Source organism: Ornithodoros turicata, chromosome 6 (assembly GCF_037126465.1).
Source record: "Ornithodoros turicata isolate Travis chromosome 6, ASM3712646v1, whole genome shotgun sequence".
NCBI lineage: Eukaryota > Metazoa > Arthropoda > Arachnida > Ixodida > Argasidae > Ornithodoros > Ornithodoros turicata.
In genome coordinates this window covers 31,935,955-31,955,983 of record NC_088206.1, presented here as the reverse complement: position 1 = coordinate 31,955,983, position 20,029 = coordinate 31,935,955, and the positions used below count along the sequence as shown (strand labels likewise).

Genomic DNA, 20,029 nt, shown 5'->3' with positions numbered 1-20,029 from the left:
CTAGCAGATTAGCAACATATGTCAACAACAGAAGCTCATTCTTAACTGATATAAGAGTTGTGCTACATCAAGCGTCAGACGATTTGCGGCTATTGAAAGCTGATGGTTCAACAGGAAAGCACAGTGTGGAATTTTCACGCATCGTGCTCTACCTCCGACATGTTCAGTTATCGCCGAGCATACTTGTTGGTATAGAACGAAGACTTCAAACAACACCTGCAGTATACCTTCTCCAAGAACTGGAAATTAAGTACAGAATCATCCCCCCTAACGAATCTCAAGTGATATTTGACGACTTGTCATCATACTTGTACCATCACAGCTGGTAACCACAATACGTGGTTATGCAATGTTTCTCGATTCGTTGTTTGCTGTTGTCGCAATGCGCAACACAAGTTTGCAAATGCGTGTGTATAGAACACCTCTACTTTATAGTGATTGTTGTCACTGGGTTATTTACTTTAGCGTGTGACAAATCCAAAAGTCGAACTCCAATGCAAATACATGACACAGTATCAGAGGCATATCGCAAAGCGGAAAACGTTAACCGATTCTTTGATAATGCTGCTTGTTGTTGTTGCGTGGCACCTGATCGAGATTTGAGTCATCCTAGACTTTGTTCCGACTGAGAAAAGCATTCACAGGATGTTTCGTTTTTCCTTTGTTTTTGCAGATTGCTTCTGTACAAGAATGAAGTCAAGCAAGACTCTGGTAATTTGATCTTTCGTTAGTTGAATAAAAGAGTAGAAAAATAATGTGCTTAAATAAAAAAGGAATATATACAGTGTTTTCTGGTCTCTGACATACATCATAATTTGAGTGTACTCATCAAAGTGGCAAAATCATGCTGTGACGCGGCACCCATTTTTGTCAAATCGAAACCGAAAGTACAGACCGTCAAAAACGGTGAAACTAGGAGGACATCTGGCAACCATTAAAAAAACTGCGTTGACGTTGTCACAGCGAAACTAGCGTGCTGTGGTTTGAAACCGAAATTACAGACGGTCAAAAGCTTGAAACCAGAGGGTATCTGGCAACCATTCAAAACCTAGGAATTCGAAACTGAAACCAGAACTACACGTGGAGCAACCAACCTCGGCGTCGGGTCCCGACATCCATTTATTTAAAACCGAAACCGAAACTGCAGACGGACAAAGCTTGAAAACTAGAGGGCGCTTGGTGGGAATTTATAACCGAAACCAAAACTACTTGGCGCTCTGACGCGCAACCAACTTAGGTGACGTCAACCCGATCGGAAAAATGCTATTAACGTCATCAGATGTTATTGCTTGTTATTAAATGTCATTTGCGTGTTATTACATGTCATTTGCATGTGATTACATGTCATTGCGTGTTATTAAATGTCATTAAATGTGCATCTAGGTGCCTATCAAACACTATCGACACGTGAGTTCCCATTGTTTACCTGAGTTATCCGTTACCTTATCCTGGCGGCGCATGTTATTGAAACATGGGAACCCATTGTCCACACTATCGATACATGATTTCCATTGTTTTCTGAGATATCTTACCGTGCGTGTGCGTGTCGCATGTAACCTGAGCGGCGCATTGTTACGTACTATTATAACTATCACAACCATCTTCTATTGATATCAGAAATACAATTTTTCGAGGGTATCGAGTATCGGTATCGAAGATACTTTTAGTATCGTGCCCAGCCCTGATTCAACTTTCACTTAGTGATCGTAATCGTTATATTCGAATTTCGCGGGCTCCAATGCCGCTTCGATAGGCTCGCGCGAGAGCTCGTGGCGAATCACGTGCAATATGTCGCAGAGTTCCCTTAGAAGTCGGCCCAGGACGCACATTCCCCCAGGGCGTGAGTCGTGACGTCGTCCACCTGCGTGAGGCCGACAACTGCGAGCCCTTTCACCACCACCACCACGCGTTATGGGATAAGGACAAGTTGAAGATCGGGGCCCTGGTGTAACATGTGCATTACGGCCTGCACACCAAAGATTTACACCTGTTCCAATCGAATTCAACCCGAATTGGGTTGAATCAGGTTACACCCGAATAATTGAAAGGAAATATACCCCCTCTTCATTAGGGGTCGGTGGCGGTAAAGGGAATCTCTAGTTCAATAGATAATGCCCCTCAAGATTTGAACGAGATCGTGACGCTTGCTTCGTTACAGACTATTTAGTTGCATTTTTGTGCACACATTTTTTGCCGTATTGCGAGCCTGAGCAAGAAAGGGGAATGTTACTCGGATGTTCTAGTGTGCTGCATTCTGCAGGTATGCTTTCAACTACACTTTATTTGTCAGCAAGCACTTTGCAACAATACATTTGCATTTGCAACAGGGATTTATCAAACGTGTATAACACTTATCATTATTTTTTCTCATAATCACTGTTTTTATTGTGGAAGTACAGGAAGTATATTCCTCCCTTTGGCCAAACATTTGTAAGGTGCACCAGCGTGTAGGTTACTCTGTGAATAGCGTGAGCCTCATGTCTTTCCATTGTTTGGATGAAATAAACTTGTTCACCACATGTACCTGCTTCGCATTCTTGATGTTGGGCTAGGGCTATCATGTGAAGTACAAACTAATACAATAAAGCCTCCTTATAACGAAATCGATTTTTCCGAATTGTCGCCTTATTCGGAGTCTCACGTTGTCCAGCGGAAATGTACCTGTTTCGAAGCCGAGTAGATATTTGAAGTGTCCTGCCCTGACTGTTCTGCGTGTCCTGCCAGCCGACTCAACGCGTAGTGCGAAGGGTGAGTCGATGAAAACTCGTACGGCAAACCCAGCTTAACGCCTTCTGTCTTCTCATATCACTTAAAAAGCTGCAAAGGTGCTCACCACCACTATTCGTTTGCTTGAAAGCTTTTTCTAGGGCTTTCGTTCGTTTCCTTTTTTTCGGTCCAGCTTTTACCGAATTGCCGCTTATATCGAATGCTTCGAAGTCCTGTTGAATTCGTTACAACGAAGCATAATCGTATTTGCACGAAGACAAAGGCAACACAGTCGTTTTCCATCAATATCATCATTTTCATCAAAACTTCTGATCCGCTCTCTTGAAGCTCGTTCCCGTGCCATGAAAAGAAAAACGAAGCTGAAGTTCGCCATGATCAACCAGGCAGCACGCCGACGTGACACACGATGGACCATGTACCACCCGATCAATTCATATAACAAGCATACGAAACGCCGAATGTTGTATTTGTGGTCATCAGTAATGTCCAACTGATTTTTGAAAAGCCCATTACAGATATGCTTAGGCGAATAAGTTCGTGGAAGGCCTTGTATGTCAGCCACCACGGACAGTGGCATCGTGTGTGTTTCCTATTATAATGACCACACTGGTTTGCCTTTTCGATCCAACGGACAACTGCCTGCACCGACTGTGGAATAACAACGGGAACGCAGTCGTAGACTGGTCTGTAGAGATTGACCCAATGCTTATGTTCCACCATGTTCCCTATAAACGAAACTGGAAATTCCCTGTCGTGGGTAATCGATAAGCAATGTTTCAAAGAAGAGCTGCCCGTCTGCACTGGATACCGTAGCATTCGTGAAATAATGAGCTAATTCGCTATCTATCCTTCCGGCCACAGAGTACTTGTGGACGAGGCCCTAGAAGGACCAGTATAGCTTCATGGTTTCGGTGGCTGCGATATCACCCGTCCTTATAAAGGCAGGAATATGGATTTTGTGTCTATCTGGGTTTCTCTACCAGACGAGCTCGATGCTATCTTTATTCTTCGAGTATCCGTTTTCCGTAGCACTCGTCGAAGAAGTGCGGAAGAATATTATGTTCCCAGCAGCTACAGTATGCGTCAGTCGATGGTAAGAAGTTTCGGGAGGAAGTCCTATGTCTTGCATGGTGTGCTTGATTTCAGGATCAATATCACCCGCCTGTGTAACGTGTTTCGAAGCACGTGTGGTCCAGTGGAACAGGTAAAACATAATTTACTGGCGAGTTCCCACGGAAATATATAATCTTAACCCCGTATGTGTCCTTTAGGAAGACCACAGTGGACCGTGGGAATTTCTTCTTCGTGATGTTGCTTCCCGAGGTCTCATTGCTCATCTCCCGGATGAGCTCTTCAAGTGTTACATGCGCTCTACGGTGGCTTCCTGCATGTCTTTTTCATGCAATTCCATGTAATATAGAAATTTTCCAGCCGCAGATGAACATTCGAAACTACATTATGTACTCGAGGGTACGCAGGTCACGTTCCGCGTGGCGGACGGAGCGCAAAATTTTAAATGGGCACTGAAATTTAATTTAGTATTCTTAAAAAAATTCATAATCTCTATATTTATCCGAAATCTGTCAGGATCGCCCACGCAAAATATTGAAATTTAAAAAAAAAATATTGCTGACGGGAACGTTTCTGTAGACAAACGAGTAGTCTGTAGTCTTCAAACGAGGTCTCAATTTTACACCCTCGGTATCCCAAATTGTTTTCTCGAAGCATGTCTCGGAGGCTGCTTCTCCGTGTAGTGTAGTAAATGTTCTAAACGTGCAAGGAGAAGAACACGAGGTGGAGGTATGCATTTATTCGGACAAAGGATGTGCATTTAACACATTTATGTGCAATATATTTCGCTACGGGTGGGGCCCCTTGTTCCCAGAGACGTGGCATTCACTAATGGTTTTCGATGCTGTTCTTTCCCACCTCTAAGGACTAAGATAACGTACTACCGATCACCAGCGCAGATGTGCTACACCATCGACTCGTACCAGTGGACGGACTTCAGTCACCCAGTGCGTCGCTGCGCCTCACCGTGGAACTATGGTCTGTCTGTATCTCACCGTCAGACCATCACTGTAATGCAAATCTTCGCGTGCAGAATTAAGCTTGCGGTCCCAATGGGACAGTAACCTGACGCTTGCATTGCGCGAAGTTGAGGTCATGCCATTGGTTATCCATCAACCTCTCACGTGTCCACCAGATAAGCTGTCCTCCATTATGATAGAGCCTGGGATGTCATACACCATCTCAGTATCCCAGGTACAGTCGCATGTAAAGCAACCATCTCTGTGGCTTTGTGTGGAAGTCAATTGCAGCTGGTTAATTTGTAAATTGCATCGTGCAGCGCAAGGTTGTCAGACTTCCGCCACCTTACAAGTCTATGTGCACCGACTACGTATCCTTGGGAATGCGAAAAGAATACTTCGGATATTTAACACGTGATGTAAGTTGAGACGGTGTCTGCAGTGCCCTTCAGAACCTTACCTAGCCTATGTTAAGCAAATTTGTCTCACGTTGTATTCTGCCAGAATATTCCCCTCCACGCGAAGTATCATAAAAGTTAATTTCTAGTTTTGAGAGGTAAGCGCATGACGCTACGATGTGCACAATCTGTCATCCGTCTGGCCACACTCGTTCCCCAAGGTCACTTTCCATCTCCCCTCCGGAGGTGAACAAGTGTCCTAACCTCAATGTTGGCAGATGTTTCTCTTCACCTCAGGTTTCTTCAGCGGAAACAGGTACACAAGGAGAGTCAAGTCCAGGATAGCAACAGAACACTCAAACAATGACACTGAAGCTTTTTAAGTTCGATATGTATAAGCTTTTGCGTGGTGGAGCACGCTCCATCAGGTGGTCCACCACACGAAAGCTTGCAGATATTTAACTTAGAACTTAGACTTCAGTGTCATTGTCTCAGGATTTTCGCCACTTCACCTCAATATTTTTCCCTAAAATCTTTTCTCACCCCAGTCCCTTTTCTGAAAAATTTCCTCACCTCAATCCTTTTCTTAAAAATTGTCCTCGCCTCACCGCACCTCAACACTTTTTGAATTCTTCTCGCCTTACCTCAATCTTTTCAGTGGAAATTTTCCTCACCGCACATCAACCACCGTGAGGTGAGGGTGAGGACGTCCTCACCCTCATCCATCATCATGAGGATGCCCACATCTGCTCCTCTGGCGGGCTTCCAATATGGGGTGGAGAGCGGAAAAAATGTGTGCGTTGTTGCTAGGAGACAGACGTCATAGCTCATGGTCAGAAATCCGAAACTATGAAGTTTTGCGTGTTTTTCTGAAAATTTGTGGAAGCACGCAATGTGTTTATATTTTGTGTCCCGAGTCTCTGAGCGAAGTGTATTTACAATACAAAATAACAGATTTTTAGTCACGCGTGGCACTTAAGGGGACAGTCGTATCCTTCCCGGTCGATACCGAAACTCAGCGCCGTTTTACTCCTCGAACATCCCCGACAAAAACGACACACGCCAAAACAAATAACGTCGAAAATCCGATGCGAATTAGTGGAGCAGTTTCTGGGCAATTGGATGTAATGTAATGCAGGGTTGCGGAGTTGCCACTAAGGGTGTTGGAATGATTCCGGAATCATTCCAGATTTATCAGAGCCCGGAATGGAATTGGAATGGAATGGCGGAAACTGTCCTAGAAATGGAATGGAATTAGGCATTTTTTGCGCAGGCGGAATGGAATTGGAATGGACTGAACTGGGTGCCACACGGTCAAGGGCGAAATAACCTTGTCTTTTTGCTTCTTCCGTGATGGGTAACGTCAATCTCCTCTATGGCACTGCTACCCAGCACGGTTACCGGTCCCTTTTCTTTTATTGATGGAATTAAAGGAATGGAATGGGTTGCCAAGCCATTCCAGGAGTGGGAATTGGCCATACCTTTTCATTCCTAGGAATTGAAAGGAATTGAATTATCACAAACCTCCACTCCTCGGAATGGAATTGGAATGGAATGGGTGATCCCATTCCGCAACCCTGATGTAATGCACTGTAGAGTAATGCACGGCAAGAGCAGATGCTGGATGTCGAGAGTATGGCGGAATTCCATCTCTGGAAATCGGAGAAAACGTCACTCTGACAAGGCCAATCAACGAGACTCGTTTGGGGACTAGCGGGTGTCTGCCAGTCGCGGAACTCTGTGATCGACTTGTGGAATGTGGATGTTGGAGTGTCGTTTCTAGGTCAGAGCAGGACGTGTCCGTATAGCCAGGAAGGTGACAACGCGATACTGTCACGTGAGAACTTACACCCATATGCGAAAATCGGAGTATTTACAGAGGATCTTCGCGAAGCAGACGAGCTCGGAGACAATCGCCTTCACTGCGCTTCCATTGGTGTGCCTGGTCTACGTCACCACCATATTACTTCTTCAGATCGATAAAATCGTAACAAACCCAGTGCTGAGCACAAGAAGGGGGCGAGGGACACACGAGGTTGAGTTGCGTTGCGTGTGTCTCCCTTGTCTCCAGCACTGGGGTATTATGATTTTATCGATTTTAAGATGTGTAACCAATGCGCCCAACTTTTAACCATGATGTTACTATCCTAGGGCTTCCTCAGGTGCAAAGGCAGTGCGAATCTTTAAAACTCGTTTATTTAATATGTAAGCTGTTTTCGGAAGAGAAACTTGGCCAAGTAGTCTGTGAAGCGGTGCCAAATACTACCGTATCGGTCTCTTACACATTTCCGGGTGCGAATGTATACGTGTCGATATTTAAAAATAAAACGGCTAAACTTCCTGCCGAAGGTTTGCATACAAGACTGCATGATGAAATTGGAGCTTGAAATCTGCCAGTGCGTCCGTACAGTTCACGAGTTTGTGGGCAACTTCAAGGATCAAACTTGCGACGTCATTCGTGAAGGTAAGATGGTTTCTGGGCTGGCATGAGAAGGGGAGTTACTGGATCGTTTTTGGCAGATCTCTGCTCGAGAAAGACAAAGAACTCAAAGGCGCACCTCAGTTGCCAACAGAGGTGCCGTGCAGCATGCGTGTGAGTATTCCACGCTAAGTTTTCGATTCACATATTATTCATCGTGCAAGCAAGTGGATATTTAGAAATAGGTGCATTTACAAAACAGACCGCTACAGCATTATTTGTTTGAAATAAATTTCATTAAAAAATCTCGTGAAGGTCACTCCTAGCCGCACACGCGAAAGGCGAACCCACGAAAACGGAGGTCCTGTTAAGGAATCGAACGGAAAGTAAAACGGAAGTCCATGCGCGACCTGTCACGCATGCTCGCCTACACACAGTCCAATACTTAAACACTTTATAGCTAAAATTTGTTTGTATTGCGTGCGTGATATACATGAACCAAATTCCTGTACCGCAGAAATTGAAATAAATTGAAATTGAATTGAAAATTGAATATTTGCACATGCTAGGCAAAAGCGGAACTCAGTCGGAATAACCTTGCCTCCAGCTGAGAATCTTTCGCTCCCCACACAATAGAGTCACCGCATGTAAACATTAGATTTTACATTGCTGGCATCTGTTTTCCTAATTAGCTCTTGCTTTCCAAAGTGTTTCCTAAAAACGTCAGCAAAGCCAAATTGCGCGGCCGCTTCATTATTCATTTCAATGCGTGTTATGATGCCATTACGGTCCAAAAATGCCAAGTACTTCTGTTTCGTTTTCCAAATGAACCCAGCGAAACCCAGTTTGAACACCCAGTACGAAAAATATACGTTCCGCCAGTAAACATTATACGCTGCACCGAACGTTCGAAAGACCCCGTACAGATTCTCTGGGTAGGGTGACGTCATCACGAGCAGTGAGGTAGCAAGAAAAGGGGGAGGGTTTCTAGGGTTTAACCCCTACCCCGAAACGGTACATTTGGCAGTGCATTTGAGCGAGGGAAACGAGGGTGAAATCCTCCTGTCCCGTGTAAAGTCCCCATAGAACCCCACCCGAAATATTTTTCTGGCTGCGCCAATGACCACAAGCTGTGGCGTCCGACTAAGATACGTTCTATTTAGTCCCCAGTCTGATTTTCCTCCTTAGTGGCAAGTGTCATTACAATATTATGCATAGTTCCATGGTACGGACAGGGAACGATCGTACGACGTCAAACTGACCAGCTTGGCACAATATAAGGTATGTCAATAATTCTACGACCATTTTGTACGTGAGGTCGTACAGATCGTGTACATTTAAGAATTATTGTTATTATTATTTTGGCAGTCAAGTCCCGATGATGGAAAGTAAGTGGAATTGCAGCAGCATCGCATTCATCGAACCAAGTATGCACTTTTCAGAGAGAAGTTCTCATTCGTAGTGAAATTTTCATCGGACACCCAAAAAGTGTTCGAGTACCAGCCCAACCTGTCTGTAAGTGTCATCTTCAAGCATCCTGCGACATCCGATTTACACCTGTGTCGTTACGAACCCTGTACAGGTCATCGAAGCATTTGGATATTTCGGAGGCTACATCGGCATATGGCTAGGCCTGTCGCTTCTCTCCATCCTACTCAATGCGGAGAAAAAGGTGGCAAGCATTCTTGCTCGTCGAGAAAACAAACGGTAAGTCGTGAGAAATAGATGAATTGTAAGTCGTGTGGATCGTCTTATAGTTCAATGGCAATTTCAAGAATCGGCATGTGCCCAACGTTGCAAATACAACTATGTTGTGGGGGCCAGCAGCTCTTCAGTTTCGTTAAAACGAAACTGAAAGTGCCCCTGTTCCTCTGTATTGGAATGAAGTATGCTGCCGTTATTAGCCTTTATAGAACGATGTTTCGACAACGCCCATCAGTGGATAGCGCACGGAAATGCACATGCGATCGACTGATGGGGCAGATGCAAGAATAGACCTTGTTAGGCAAAAATCTTCCCGGAAACAACGACGCTGCTGCCCCGACGACCGACAAAAAGCAAGCCTGTGACGCGCATGGGCTCATGGGAACTTATAGGGCCTAAGAGCAGCAGCGTCAGCTGGGGTAAACCATAACCGAAGCAGACGCCGGAGCAGTGTCCCTCAAAGTTCCCATACTGCTTTGCGCCGGGCGCTTAGTGGCGCGCGCACCCTTGTAAAATCGTCTATTAATAAAAATTACGAGCTTCCATTTCGTCTTTCGTCGTTTCCTCAGAGATGGTTGGAAGTAATAATGGCACAATGCTCAAGATGCCTAAATCGGCCAACACAACTTTTTGTTCACCTGGGAATGTGTGACTAATAGTCATTGCTTGCTACTTTGTTCGATGTTTCAGAGTTTCTGCCAGTAACGCACGAAACGTAAGAGCTATAGCACAGGTCGGCCTCTTCTCGGAAAACACCTCTGGGACCAGTATTCGTGCTGGACACAGGATGCTGCAATGAATTGGGTCGCACGTGTGGTTCATCGGTCTCAGCAAGAGAAGGGAAGTGTGTGCGTACAGAACTCAGTTCACCATTGCAGCATGACGCGGTTAACGAATAAAATATAATGTTCCACGTCACACGTTTGTTATGTGCTGCCCGGAGACGGGCGTTTCTGCACCAAACTTTCAAAGAGGGAGAGAAAGAGAGAGCAGAGGAAGATTGCATCAGAACGCTTTCAGTTTTGGCATTAGCTTACCCGACTAGCCGCCATTAGGAATAAGGTTGCCTGTCATTTTGCTTGTGCAGTGAAGTGGCAAATTAACATATGTATTTCAATTAACTTTTTAATTAAATGCTTTCAAGGAAATATGTGATTGCAGATTTGAAGGCAGTCACTATTAATCCATAAATCATTAGAAGGCTCATGTCAAAGGAAAAACACCCGCCTCGATGGCTCAGTCGGTAGCGTGTTCGCCTTCTGATCGCGGGTTCGAACCCGGCCCAGGACGCCAGCAACTTGGTGGCGGGGTACTAGTTGCTTAGTTGCGATGTAAAACCCGCAATTATTAAAGGAAAAACGGCGCTGTCAACCGCGGACACGAGAAGGAAGGAGATACTGAAAGCGATAAAAAAAAAAAACGTGCGAGGGGACAACAAAAAGGACGAAGGACAGACAAACACAGCACTGTACTGCGAACCAGACTTGCTCGGCAGTTCTGGAATGTTCGACAGGAGAGGGGAGGGCATTATAAAAGGGGGTATGCTCCAGGAATAAACGTCTTCGGTTGGCAGTACACTGCTGTGTTTGTCTGTCCTTCGTCCTGTTTGTTGTCCCCTCACACTGGGGCTTTTTATCGCTTTTAATATGCGTCACCAACCCGCCCCACCAAAACTTTATTTAAGGAGATACTATCACAGGAGCAGCTTGAACGAAGACAGCGCGAAACGACACGCGAATTATCTTATCTTCAGACTCAGACTGCGACTGCGACTTTTGACTCTCAGAGACTGCGGTGGACCCTGATGTGCCCATCCAAATCAAGGGCTTCTCGTACATCACTGGAGCCTGGAATCAGAAAGGCCGGAGTTGCCTACTACGCTAAGGATGGCATCAGCGTTACACCTCGAGAGATTCGCAGCAACGTTCACGAATACGGCGCGTCCTGTGCCGTACGCCTTCCCACAGACCTCAACGATGTTATACTGTGTACCTCCACAAAGGCAAGCGGCGACCGCTGTAAACCACATGATGGACTGCGTTATGCTTACACTAGCTTTCTCAACCACGGTTGAGTCGACTGCAGTCGAATGGCTCAACCACGGTTGAGTGAACTGAGCAACGAAATCAGTTGCGCGGTCTTCTGTGAGCTCAGTTGAGAGAAGCGCTAGCAGCGTCGCCTGATGAGCAAACAGAGAACCCCCAAAACGCATGACAATTTTAAATATTACGTCGTCAGAAAAAAATAACGCTTTCGACGCTTTCCAGAGGTGTATAATGCCTCAAGAATGTGTGTTACTGTGTATTGGAAGGATTTCGTACGCAACTCGACATTTTTACTACTGTTTCGCATTTCCAAATTTATATTTCAGCCGAATCGCGAAATATGTTCACAACACTAATTCGCACGATCGCTTCTGCTGTACTTCTGCTCTTTCGTGCGTCGCCGTGCATTTTTCTTATCCGCGTTATTTCGTCTTTTATTTTGTTGTACACGTCATTGTCCTCGTTGAGTTCTACATATTTCGTGTAAATATTTCTTGTGCTGCCGTATCTGTACTGTGCGTGTACGTTCAGTTGGACAAGCGATGTGTTTGAGCAAACCGAAGAAGGACGTGGTGCGAGAGAGGGTCAGGAATGTTTTTCTGTACCTCCCCTACTTCCAGTCTCGACTGAGGAAAACAAAGTGTGAGCTGGATGCTGTGCGCGCGCGATAGATAAGCGACGAAAGCGGAAACCAGCACGGCAACAGGTGAAAATTCTGACAGCAACAGCCCTGCGATTGTGCACAAGGGAGAAGCAACTGCGCAGCTATCGACGGCCAGCGTCTTGGTCCGAAACCACACTGCCCAACCTCGCTGACGAGTTCTTTAAACCGAAACGGGACTATCGCGTCACCTGTGCAACCTTCAGGTACATGGTGGGCGCTTGCCAAAGCATAGCTAGGCGAGACACGGACAGGAGGCAGGCTGTGCCTTTGCAAAAGAGTGGCAGGTGCCCTTTATCGCCTATTAGCATCTGCAGAACAGCCTTTTTGGTGTCAGCAGGTATTTTGTGAATTATGTGTACTGGGAGTTTTTACTTAGTGATTGGACAAATCTCAGTTTGTGAAGCTCACAACACAAGCGGAGCCACCTACGTCAGTTTGACGGAGTAACAGGACTCTCTCAAGATTCTGGACGGATGCCACATTGAGATGTGCTCTCAAATAACGAAGGCTCAGACAATTACAACTACAAGGGCTGGTACATAGAGACAATGCAAGGGTTCATCGTGGGTCTAGTCATACTATGTGACCAAGCGTTTCGTTTGCAACCGTATATGACGAAGCTATACTCTGACGGCAGTTTAATGCTTGACTGTCAGATGCAAGACACGTGGTTGAAAATGCCTTTTGGAGAGTGAATAGCACAACTCTGCATCCCTCTAAAGGGGATTGAATGCGACATCAATAACTGTGACATGATAACCATGATAATTAGAGGTTGCATTCTACATAACATGTGCAAAGGCATGAATCACAATGCAGGACTGAATGCAGGACTACCGCCATCATGTCAGGGAAATGCCACAACATTCGACACCAGTTTCCACTGAAGGTAGGGCATGTGTGCAGGATGCCATCACATTGCACATTGACGGAGCAACGCTTTCGTGAAGTCGACATCTAGCGCGTCACCCTAAAAAAAAGGGCCTCGAAAAGGCCAACACCAATTGTCTCCACCAAAGGACATCTCAGCAGTAAACAAACCCTGCTTAAACGCTAAGCATTTGCTTGTGAAGTAAATTATTAAAATGCCCATAAACCAATTAGATTGATTAGCATAGCAAAATGGTGCAGTATTGAAAATTTTTGCTGTAGCAAATAATTATTTTAAATGAGAGGTGCTGAAAGCGCCCATCATGCTTCAATAACATCGACGATTCCCCTCCCTCGTCAGGAAAAGTCACCCTAGCTCTACGAGTTGGGAGGTTGTGTACGTGTACTTGTTAAAGTTGCAGCCAAGGGCAACTGTGTGTCCTGTTGTATGAGGTTCGGTCATGTCTGTTGCAGTTAGCTGCAACTTGTGGGGACCCATTCCCACTCTCGGGGTCGTGCTCGTCCGTCCGGCCCGTGAAAGCGACTCAGAAACCAAGTCAATGCATCCAAGTTTTATTTACCTCCGTGCCTCCGCAGTTTACACGAGTCCATCCACCAAGGAGAGCCTTTTCGTACCTTCTTCCTTCTGCTCCTTAAATCCGTTTCCCTTAAAGCACCACCACGCCCCCCTTCCCGAAGAGCGGACCGATGAGGACTGCGCCCTCTATCGACATGTTGCCAATATACATGGAAGCGTGCCCACATTTCCCCCATCCCAAAAGTATGTACACAGTGGAAGACAATCGCGATTATGCGTCCAGGTCCAGGTCGATGAGGTCATCGTCACCGGCGGGGGGAGGAGAGGGTTGTCTGGGTTGCCCCTCGGTCTCGCGTAGCAGCTCCGGACGGAGCCGACGGAGGGTCGAGAGGGCGGTGGCCACGTCGATCGTCTCAGGGCGGTGGGCCTGACAGACGGGGCATAACTTGCTCTCCTCTTCGGGTGACCAAGGCTGAAGAGGATCAGCTGGGTTCCGCTCTGACATGGTGAGTCCCCTGAACGGTGGTGGGGCAGAGGCTAGATCAGCAGTCCTAAGGAGGCGTGGCTGCGCCGACCACCGGCTATGTGACGCCCAAGAAACTGGGTACCCTTGATGAACTACGGTCCACGTCGACGCCGACCTGTGGGTGGGTCCGGGTGACCGGGAACGGGCGTACTGCGTCGACCGAGGGAACCGAGATGCCCATCGAGATGTCCTGGGTACGTTTTCGTATTGAGGTTGACGGTGCATAGTAAACCTGGAATAAAAAGGAAAAGGGAACGGCAGTAAGAGGGTAACTCCGTACCGCGAGCGCCTGGAAAAGCCCTCCCCAAATGTAAACGTGGAAGTCCGCGCAACGGAAATCACAGTAACAGATACTATATCGCGAGCACCAGGTTTTGGTGACCGAAAATAGTAACAGCTACGTGCGCTGTGTTCGCATAGTGTCGTAGCTGAAAGCAGGTCCGGAAGGAACCAAGCGTAGTTGATGCAATGCGGGCCTCTCTAGGTCCCTAATTGCGGTGATCGACCTCTGCACAAATGCGAAGGGATCGAATGCTTTGGGGAACAACACATTAGAAGCATGGTTTGCTCATCCCATCAGCTAAAAGCCTATACTCGGTTGAGTAGGCGCCAAATTCACCAGGAAGAGATCGTGTAAGTACGATCTTCCCACGCTATCGCTTCAGAGCTATCAAAGTGATACGCTCGGAGATACATGCGAAAGGGGGGGTGGCAGTGGCGGGAATAGCTTGTGCCAGACGTCTCATATCAGTGCAGCCTACAGGATGCACGTGATTATTACTCCGTTGACGGTTCTCATGACAGTCTGATAGGCAGTCATGCTAGCTACGAAGTCTGGTTCAGACCTCTAGTCTGTGTACCGGTACTAAGTGAGCACCGAATAGATTTTGGGGAAGGCACTGCAGATACCATAAGCCCAAGAACGTGACTGTCCGGCAAATCGGGTCACCGTCAACAGGCCTACGTCCGACCGATGTGACTGGTCGGTGAGGAATCTCCCCTTGGGGGCGGGTTTCGTATCCATGGTCGGGACGCGCCGGGAGCCAGTCCGCGCCTGGACCTCCAGTGAAGCGACTGCAAGACTCGAAAACATGGGAATGCACAATAAAAAAAGGAAACATCCGAGGCTTCGAGATACCGTATTCCCTACCAATTTCAAATAGTGGCAAAAAAAGAAACGTAATAAGCTAGAAAAAGAGAGGAAACTTGAGTAACTGACGACGTCCCTCACGTGGCCGGGCACACGAGCAGGTTCTGCAACAAGGGGCGTTAACCACTCACTTCGGCAGCGCAGGTATCGTGAGGCCAGAGTAATAATAAATTTAAAAACAACGCGGTTTTCCGGCTAAACTGTCCCCGAGACAGGAAAGCCAACCGGCACCGGGACAACAGCGCGAGGCTGTTCAAACAGTCCCGAAAAACAAAACACATTCAAAAACAAGGAAAAACCTACCCTAGCCGCATCCTCCCGCCACCGAACGCACGTGTACATCCCTAAACCAGTTGGGCGCCAAAATGTGGTGCTCGCGATATAGTATCTGTTACTGTGATTTCCGTTGCGCGGACTTCCACGTTTACATTTGGGGAGGGCTTTTCCAGGCGCTCGCGGTACGGAGTTACCCTCTTACTGCCGTTCCCTTTTCCTTTTTATTCCACTCTCGGGGTCGTGCTCGTCCGTCCGGCCCGTGAAAGCGACTCAGAAACCAAGTCAATGCATCCAAGTTTTATTTACCTCCGTGCCTCCGCAGTTTACACGAGTCCATCCACCAAGGAGAGCCTTTTCGTACCTTCTTCCTTCTGCTCCTTAAATCCGTTTCCCTTAAAGCACCACCACGCCCCCCTTCCCGAAGAGCGGACCGATGAGGACTGCGCCCTCTATCGACATGTTGCCAATATACATGGAAGCGTGCCCACAAACTTTAGCAAGCAAAAACTGTCCATCATAAGAAACAAATGTCGACAGTATAAAAAAAAAATGAAGAAAGCAACACAAATGACATTTTACAGTCTATGTTCATTTGAACTCTTATTTCATTTACTGGACACATCCATCAGGTGGACCTTGTTTGTTTTTTTGTTTGTTTGTTTTGCATGGTTTTTCTTTTTTGCCTCTTCGTCATCTTGAGGTTGGTTTTTCTACTGTTTTCTATTCACGAGTTCTGCAGTAGCTGACCCGAACACCTCCATATTTTTTAAAATCTCAATCAATCAAACAACGTTTTACAACACTATGACAGCATATTTATTGCGGGCAAGTACATTTCACTAAAGTGGATAGTTTTACTGTCATGTTTCCTTATATGTAGATTTTATAACTACGGTAATATGCCTATGTTTTCTTGTGTGTTTTCTTTTCACGCAACGATCCTTTTTCAGCTTAAGTAACAAAAGCCGAGAATCACTGACACAATACATTACACATATACATTTAATCAGGCTTTCCAAGGAGAATGCACTGTTATAAAGCTAAAAAAACAAACTACGTATGCAAGATTTCTCTGTTATGGAAAAAAGAAAATTATTGTGGTGGCGATGATTGAAAATAAGTCTGCATCGAAGGAAACATTTCTTTGAAGGAGGAAACATTTCCTTGAGTTTGAGGAACACACAATATGAACTGAAGGAAATGTTAGCTCTTTACACAGTACACCATCTCGCTTGCACCAGTTTAATTTGCTTATCGAAGCATTTCTTGTTGCATTCTATTAACTCCTTCCTGCAGCCTCAGTACTTTTCTTTGAAACCTTCGTTCCTTTTTTCAGCTTTTGTAGCTCTCATTTCCACAGCTTTTTAGAGCTACCTGCATCATCACAGTCTGGTTTTTGGGCTATTTTCTCTGTGAAGTCTGTGCAGGTTCCGAACTTTTCTCTTGTTGCTCAGTTGTTTGTTCTTCAGGCTGGGATGCTGCAACAATGGTTTCCATCTGGCTGTTCGTGTACAATTGGTACCTTGAAGATACACAAGAATGTGTGAAGCATACAGTGAGACGACATATTACTGAGGAAGATGCCTCGATGTTTCCTCTGCAGTTTTTTTTATTTGTTTTGTCACTCCTTCGAAGTTTATCGGGACTACTTCCAACATAGCATGCTTATAGTGCATCACATACACGTACACAGGGGATAAATAGCATAACAAATGACATACAATACACACAAGCTACTGTTGTTTTTTTTCTTGTTGCACATAAATCTCCTGACTATGGATCCCCACCCGCTAGTTGCCTTGCTATGCTTAGTAGTAATATTCATATGATTACATGCAGCATTGCAAGCACTGGCACTGATTTCCAGCTTAGTAAATGCTCATCCATATTTATCATTTTAGTGACTTCAAAATTGTTGCTCTTTTATTTTTTAGTGCTTAGTAATGCCTTTACAAACTATTACATGTTTTAAGCACATGCTAGTTTCACAAGAGTTCAGAACAAGCAGTGATATACTAACTGCAACAGATATTCCAGCCAAGAGGACGTACACACACCATTTCCATATCCCCTCATCATCCTGAAGCAGATCAGTCAGATGCAGAGTTCCACACATCATATCAGCACACAGATTCAGATTGCAGCTGTGGTTATGCTCACCAATCATGACATCACTGTTTCTGAAGTAGTCGTTTTGTAGCAGTGCGAAACCGTGCAGTGTGGCTGTAGTTTTCATATGTGAAGCTGAAAATTCGAGTATGACATGTCATCAGTTGTGCCAAATAGTGTGAAACATCTAAAAGGTCACCAAACAGCATGTACTTCATACGCGCTCGCAGGAATGCGACGAAAACGCCACTGATCGCACGGAATCATCTACCAACATGTTGTGGTAGCTGGATAAAATAGGCGTAAGTAGCTATGACATACACAACAAAGCAAGCAGAAACAAGAAATGAACTAACTGAGTTTCCTACCTGTATTCCATCGCCAGGTTTTCTATTTTAACCCGCACTTGCTTCCCGACGAAAACCGCAGTAGCTGTCTCGACGCGGTCGTAATCGGCGGCGTTTCTTTTCTGGCCTCTTTGGTCCCCGATACGGCTACACTGTCTTCCCAGGGGTTTATCAAGTGCATCGTCATGACATCTGACCAAACGAAGTGTTTTTTACTGCACGGCAGCTCACTTATTGCTTCCGACGACACTACAGTAGCTGAAGTGGAGTCCGCCATCTTGCTTTTCAGTTGACCCGACCGTGGTTGAGGAGCTCAGTCGAAACTCAACCGTGGTTGTGCAGTCAACCACGGTTGGCGCTGCAGTGTAACACTCTCAACCACGGTTGAGTTCAACCGTGGTCGACTCAACCGTGGTTGAGAGCGCTAGTGTAACTAGGGTAGGAGACTTCAACCAAGACGATGGGGAAGATTTCCGGTTCGCCTTATATATGCGTTCTCTGTGCTTATCTCTTTCCCTAGACACAACCACGGTTTCGTTGAAAATGGGCTCACAGTTGCTGCATTGCCGAAGATGTTCAACTAGCTCGCAAGAGGTATGACTCTTTTTTAAGTTCAACTGGTGTTCTCGAAGGCGGTCATTTAAACAACGTCCAGTCTGCCCCACATAACAAAAACCACAACTTAAAGGAATAGAATAAACCATTCAATGTCGTGCCAAAAGGTTGCAATGTAAAGCATAAGTCTGCGATTGTACCATGCACATGTGCTGTTGTTTATTAGGTTAACTATTGCAGGTACATAACCATGAACAATAACTGACAGCTTTTGTGCATTGTATAAGCACAGATATTCTGGGGGTCCTTTCTCGAAAATTATCTGTTATGGACTCATTCATGACGTATTCGTGAGCTTTTTGTTTATATTCAGACAATAAATGCTATTACGTAGTTCCACAAGGATGACTTCTTTTCATAGAAGCGTGCACTCTCGATATCCTGCTCAATTACTTGCCCAGGTCACATGAGAACACAGGTGAGCGACGCCGCACAAGGAAAAAAAAACCCTTGCTACATTCCACACGCTGACTCGACCAATATATCTGAGGTGTCGTACTGCATTAGAGTTGAATTGCACAGGAATAAAAGGCAATGCGTACAGAAACTTTGAAGCTCCCTTGCTCCCATTGCACCACGCTTAAAGTTTAAAATTAGATCAACTGCAATTACTGCATATCGCACCTTCCAGATGAAGATAACAAAACGTAGGCTATAGACTCATCAATAGATGGTATCGACAATAGGAGTCAGCTGGTACATGCAACATAAAAATAGAAATGCGGTCCTGTTATACTATAGCATGAGCGCATGGACAAACTGTACATGGCCACATGACAGTTGTCAAATACTTAAAAGAAAATCAGCTTGCGTTAACAGGGGTACAGATTTGTCCAGTCAGTGCAGCCGTTTATATCCACACTGAGCACACGAGCATGTGGAAGAACATGCACCCATGTTAACAGTAGCTATTGTTCTATTACGTTATTGACAGCTGCCGTATGACCGCATAGCTTTTCCGTGCTCATGTGTTCAGTGTGGATATAGCGACAGTAGTAAAGCAGGGTAAACAAGCACCCATGTTAAGCTTTCCTTCTTTTATGTTGTTGATAGCTGTCATATGGCCACAGAGTTTATCCATGTGCTCATGTGTTCAGTGTGAATATAGCGCTAAACAAAAAAAAAAAAAGAAAACGGTGTCCCTTTTGTACCTCCCGAAGCTCAAGGCTTTTCTTTCAAACAAAAATGTATGCATGCTGTTCTGCATGATTTTGTGAGTAGGTCTGTTAAAAATTGCTCGACGACACTGCAGCTTTACACTGGTGTGATCTGTGCACTCTTGTTGTATAGCCTCATATCCTGTATAGGTAAATCTTAAGAATGGAAAAACACATCCCCATAGAATCATGCCACATGATTTATCAATACACCTGCATCCACATTGCAATCATGCTTCTATTTATCACGAATGCCGCAATGCCTCTAATTTAACGAAAGGAAAGTTAGGTAGCAAGCGAGCTGGTGGTGACTATCCATGACTTGAAAACCTGAGACGAGGTAGGGACGATAACAGACAAACACAAACACGGTCTCAACCGTGAGACCGTGTTTGTGTTTGTCTGTTATCGTCCCTACCTCGTCTCGGGTTTTCAAGTCATGGACTCTAATTTG

General features: G+C 45.6%; 1 protein-coding gene and 1 long non-coding RNA gene across 2 annotated transcripts; both read left to right on the top strand.

Moving 5' to 3' along the window:
- Positions 1–3,719: 3,719 nt before the first annotated feature.
- Positions 3,720–5,185, top strand: LOC135398452 (uncharacterized). The gene is made up of 6 exons (XM_064629853.1): positions 3,720–3,820; positions 3,874–3,931; positions 3,999–4,138; positions 4,664–4,776; positions 4,832–4,992; positions 5,078–5,185. The coding sequence occupies exons 1-6, from the start codon at positions 3,720–3,722 to the stop codon at positions 5,183–5,185; spliced, it is 681 nt and encodes a 226-aa protein (XP_064485923.1).
- Positions 5,186–8,875: 3,690 nt separating this feature from the next.
- Positions 8,876–10,017, top strand: LOC135397814 (uncharacterized). The gene is made up of 3 exons (XR_010423774.1): positions 8,876–9,089; positions 9,157–9,281; positions 9,969–10,017. It is a non-coding gene; the product is annotated as an uncharacterized LOC135397814 (long non-coding RNA).
- Positions 10,018–20,029: the final 10,012 nt, after the last annotated feature.